Genomic DNA, 4,620 nt, shown 5'->3' on the forward strand with positions numbered 1-4,620 from the left:
CAACCCAGAATGGGGCGCCAACGTCATTCAACACTGATATTTGTGAGCGCCTTTGTTTTGTGCTGTCTACTCCTGTTATTATTATTTTCCCCGCTTTATTCAACAAATCCTGTTATATGTTAAACGCTACCGCTGGATGTCCGGAGTAGGAATTCCTATGCTCTGATAGCAAATAAAGACTCTCGGAGTCCCGCCCCCATCGATGTCGCGTATCTCGTCGTGTACCTGTCAATCAGCGGACGGCCCGCCCTCACACCGTCAGCAAACATGGCGGGGTTGGCGTTGAGGCGGTGCGTTTCTCCGGCAGTCTACCTCAACAGGAGGCTGTCCGCACCAGATTTGAGCGTCGGCTGCAGCTACCACAAGAAGGTAAATGTGAACTTCGCCCCCTTCGACGCAGGGACTTCTCTTCCTGCTGGGTTATTTGCTTTGTTTTGGTTAGCCGCCTGTCTGAAGGTCAGTCTTAAGGCCAGTTCAGTTGGCTCGCGGTTTTTTAACTCGTTGTTAAAAAGAACTGAGTAATGTCAGTAACTCAGCCTGACTAAGTCTCCCGCATTAACGTTGTTCTATATCCCATATGTGTGAAATGAGTTACCAGCTAGCCGGCCCGCTAGCGCGCTGCAGTGTTTCCGCCTGTAGCGCGGCGTCTCTCAGCTGCTCGCTCCTCCTGACGCACTTTAACTTTTTGTAGCTGTCCGACCCCCTGGCGAAAGAATTAAAATAAACAAGATTTAAATCCGTACAATTAGTCAGTTATGGTCCCATGTGTGGCGTGTTCGTGTTTACTTTTCATGTGCGTAGGCCTGTCACATTAATCGAAGTTGACGCCTCCCACGGCACGGCTACATGTTCCTTGGCTCGCGTATGAAGCTCCTCTAAACCTAACTACCCGTTTAAATGTTTACATTGCCCGTTTGACTAACTGCAGTGGTAGTTCTAGCTTGTTTGGCGCTCCCCAACAAAAATTGTGTTGATCTCACACCCCCGCCTTCTTGTCAACCAAAAAGGACCATTCGACAATGTCGTTTTTATTAAGACATTTGGAACGATACAAATAAATAATTATAAAATGTAAAACTAATTTTACTAACTGCGTTAGTACTGTACAAAGTTGGATGTGCACGATTTAATCTATTCCCCGGCTCCTCCCTTCCTCGGGCTTCCAGTGGGGCGACCTGAGATCAGCCGCGCCCCCCCCCGCCCCCAACCCCCAACCCCAACCCCTACTTCTCAGTGCTGGCCTGCCTATCTCACGCACCAGAATCAGGGCGCCTACTGTGAGAACGGTACTTGACCCACACGGTGACATGATATCATTTATAGGAGCGATAGGCCACCGCGCAATGTCACAACCTGTGGCCTGTACTACGAAGCGGGGTTACTGGCTTATCGGGGTAACTTGTCGGATTTAGGGTAGCCTGGACAAAATGTAAGTGAACGAATATGAAGTCCATTTAAACTGTGGTACCTTAAATCCGACAAGTTACCCCGATAAGCCAGTAACCCCACTTTGTAGTACAGGCCGCTGGGCAGTTGCCTGTGTCGGCCATACCTTGAATCGGCCAGTAATTACTGAATCGATTGGCGAAGTGCAATATCTCAGCCTTTTTAGACAATAAAAGCTTCCTAAATACTCGAATAGGTAAGAAGGAGGAATTGTTTATCTTACTTCACCCCCCCCCCCCCCTCAATGAACTGTTCATGGACACTATAGCTTAGCTTCCATATGTAGTAGACTAGTGTCAATTTTAAGTTATAGGTTTATGGATTGCATACCACATCTAAAACTCCAGTAGTTTTCACTCCAGTAGGTCGTGAGATTATTGGATTCTTTATATGGATTTAAGTCCAAAGCTTTTTCTCTCCATTATAAGAAAGATATACATTTTGTTAATCCCAAAGGAATTTGCAGGTTTACAGTAGCATAACGCATACATTTGATAGTAAAAAAAAAAAGACAGACATTTAGGCAGTAGTAAGAGTATTGAAGGCAAATTGACATACTGAAGGCAAATTCAGTCTGCTTTGTATGTTACAGTAAGCACATTATGATTAGAGAATTGTTTTTGTTCACCTGGAGTGTAACCTAGGTAAGTAACTAACTGGCTGTTTCCTATTAAAGACTGGACAACCATTACTGAAAAATAACTATGATAAATTTGAACTGAAACCATATAATGTTCTAACAAGTTATTGCCCCATAAGCCCAATTAGCTTAATTATGAGCAGCTGACATGTGGGTTGTTTTCTAAAACTGAAAATCAGTAATTCATAATTGTCCTTTTTGTTTTTGTATGACCGAGAATGACTCAGCACCTTAGCTCTGAAAGCCCTGGGGTTCTCTGTTGGTTTTTCTGAATCTCCTGTTTATATTTGCCTGATTTATTTTAGTAGGGGTGCAGTCTCCTAGCAACGTAACAGGGTGTTTTTGTCTCAACTAATTTATTTGGCTATTTGTTACACAATCTACCCTTGTATAACATAAACATTATATTTATTTAGCAGATGCTTTTGTCCAAAGTGACATGTAATTGTGAAGAAAGGGTCAGATAGCCATCGGAACATTCTTGGGTTGCCTTGTTCAGGGGCCCAATGGTGAAATCACTCTGCCTGCTCTGGGATTTGAACCAGTGACCTTCCGATTACAGGCACAACCCCCCCCCCCCCCACTGAGCCACACACCGCCCCATGAGTAACATGAGTTTGTTTTGTGACCTTGGTTTGTACGGGAATGGAATATGCTTACAGTAGGAGATTGGTGAGGATTATATATCCGTGTTTTTTGAAGGTGGTGGATCACTATGAGAATCCCAGGAACGTCGGCTCACTGGACAAGAATGCCAAAAATGTGGGGACCGGATTGGTGGGGGCGCCTGCATGTGGGGATGTGATGAAACTGCAAGTAAGATGACAGCCACCCCTTTTGTTTACTTTATCTTTAGATTTGATGTATATTTGATTTATTTCAGTATTTGTATCTGATGTCGTGGGTAAATCAGACTGCCCCCCCCTCCCGCCCCCCCCAAAACACTTTCCACAGATTGAAGTGGATGATCAGGGCAAGATCGTGGATGCCAGGTTCAAGACATTCGGTTGTGGCTCCGCAATCGCTTCCAGCTCGCTGGCGACTGAGTGGGTCAAGGGGAAATCTGTGAGTGGCCTAGTTTCCTGTTCCCACCTGGTTTTTTTTTCTGTCTGACTTTACAAGCAGTTTATTTTATGCTCTGGCCTTTTTTTCAGTTTCCTCAGTCGCATTTGTTTACTTGCTTCCATATCCAGTGTCTACTCTGCTTTTCCTTCACTCTTTGGGAACTGATATTGTTTTTCTTGCTCGCAGGTTGATGAAGCCCTGAAAATTAAGAATACCGAGATCGCCAAAGAACTGAGTCTTCCTCCAGTAAAGCTTCACTGTTCCAGTATGTGCTTGTGTTTTGCTGTAGTTTGATATCCGTGTTGTAATACTGCTGGCCCACCCTGAGAGTTATTTTGTGGGTTTTCTGCATGGCTGCGGTTTCCCAGGCTGTCGCAAAAATGTGCCGCATTAACAATGCCATGTTGTAGCTAGTGTAGTGTATTGTACACTTACATTTAAATCTGCATGATTAAATTTTGGGGTGACCTGTGGTCTTGAGTAGAGCCTACAACAGCGGTCTGAGTCCAGTGTTGGTTGCCCACTAGGGGGCGATGTGATCCCACCACGTTTTTCTTCTTAAACAACCGGCATGTGAAACCACACAGATGAGTTGTGTTGCCTTTATTGAAGTGAGATGGGAATCCTGACGCGGTTCTCTTGCTGTGCAGTGCTTGCTGAAGATGCCATAAAAGCAGCGCTGGCCGACTACAGGCTGAAACAGCAGAAGGACAAGGAGCCAGCGACGGCCAGCATCTGAGGGCCACTGCTCCCCACATCCTTCTGCCAGTAGCCAAGGCGACGTGACGTGGTTCCCCCCCCCCCCCCACTCCCAGCGGACCCTGCAGTCCCACCAACCCTCTCTCCAGTTAACGCACAATTTAAAAAAAATCTCTCATCAGATTATTGATGTGGAGTAAAACCTTATTGTTGGGGTTAGAGGTAGAAGCCTTCTGTGTGTGTGTGTGTGTGTGTGTGTGTGTGTGTGTGTGTGTGGGCCTGTTTTCTAGCGCATATCCTACTAAAATATGTCATTTAAATAGAACGTGCAGGAATGTGGCAGGAGGTTGTCAGCACTGTCTCGCTGTGTCGCACTGGTCGTGTGAAAGGACCGATGTTTTACATTCTCACTCTTTCCTTCTTGCCTGAGAAATGTGGTGTGCTGGTAATAAGTCATGTTTTGGACACATTGCCTTATTATAATAACCATATTAAAGCAGTAATAAAGCATCAAATGTGCAGACTTGTCTTTTTATCTACAGTGAAATTATCAGTAGCTTGAGAATGAGGAGTGTGACCTAAAATGATGGTTGTCCACTAGATGGCAGCAGCATCAACTTTATGCAGGCTCCAGTTTATGTAAAGATCAGCTTATTTTGCAATGACTTTAATTCTTGATTGATGCTACTGTAACGCAGTATTTTCATGGAGTTGTACTGATTTGATCTAAGGACGTGTCGTGGATGTTCCAGCTGCGTGACTTCAAGCCC

The 4,620-nt window shown here is 45.1% G+C and overlaps 1 protein-coding gene across 1 annotated transcript; it reads left to right on the forward strand.

Moving 5' to 3' along the window:
• The first annotated feature begins 217 nt into the window (after positions 1 to 217).
• On the forward strand, positions 218 to 4,365 carry iscua (iron-sulfur cluster assembly enzyme a). Its single transcript, XM_023808257.2, has 5 exons — positions 218 to 369; positions 2,789 to 2,902; positions 3,041 to 3,151; positions 3,338 to 3,416; positions 3,802 to 4,365. Exons 1-5 carry the CDS (start codon positions 268 to 270, stop codon positions 3,888 to 3,890), a joined length of 495 nt encoding a protein of 164 aa, XP_023664025.1. The 5' UTR covers positions 218 to 267; the 3' UTR covers positions 3,891 to 4,365.
• Positions 4,366 to 4,620: the final 255 nt, after the last annotated feature.

The sequence above is a fragment of the Paramormyrops kingsleyae genome, chromosome 7 (assembly GCF_048594095.1).
Source record: "Paramormyrops kingsleyae isolate MSU_618 chromosome 7, PKINGS_0.4, whole genome shotgun sequence".
NCBI lineage: Eukaryota > Metazoa > Chordata > Actinopteri > Osteoglossiformes > Mormyridae > Paramormyrops > Paramormyrops kingsleyae.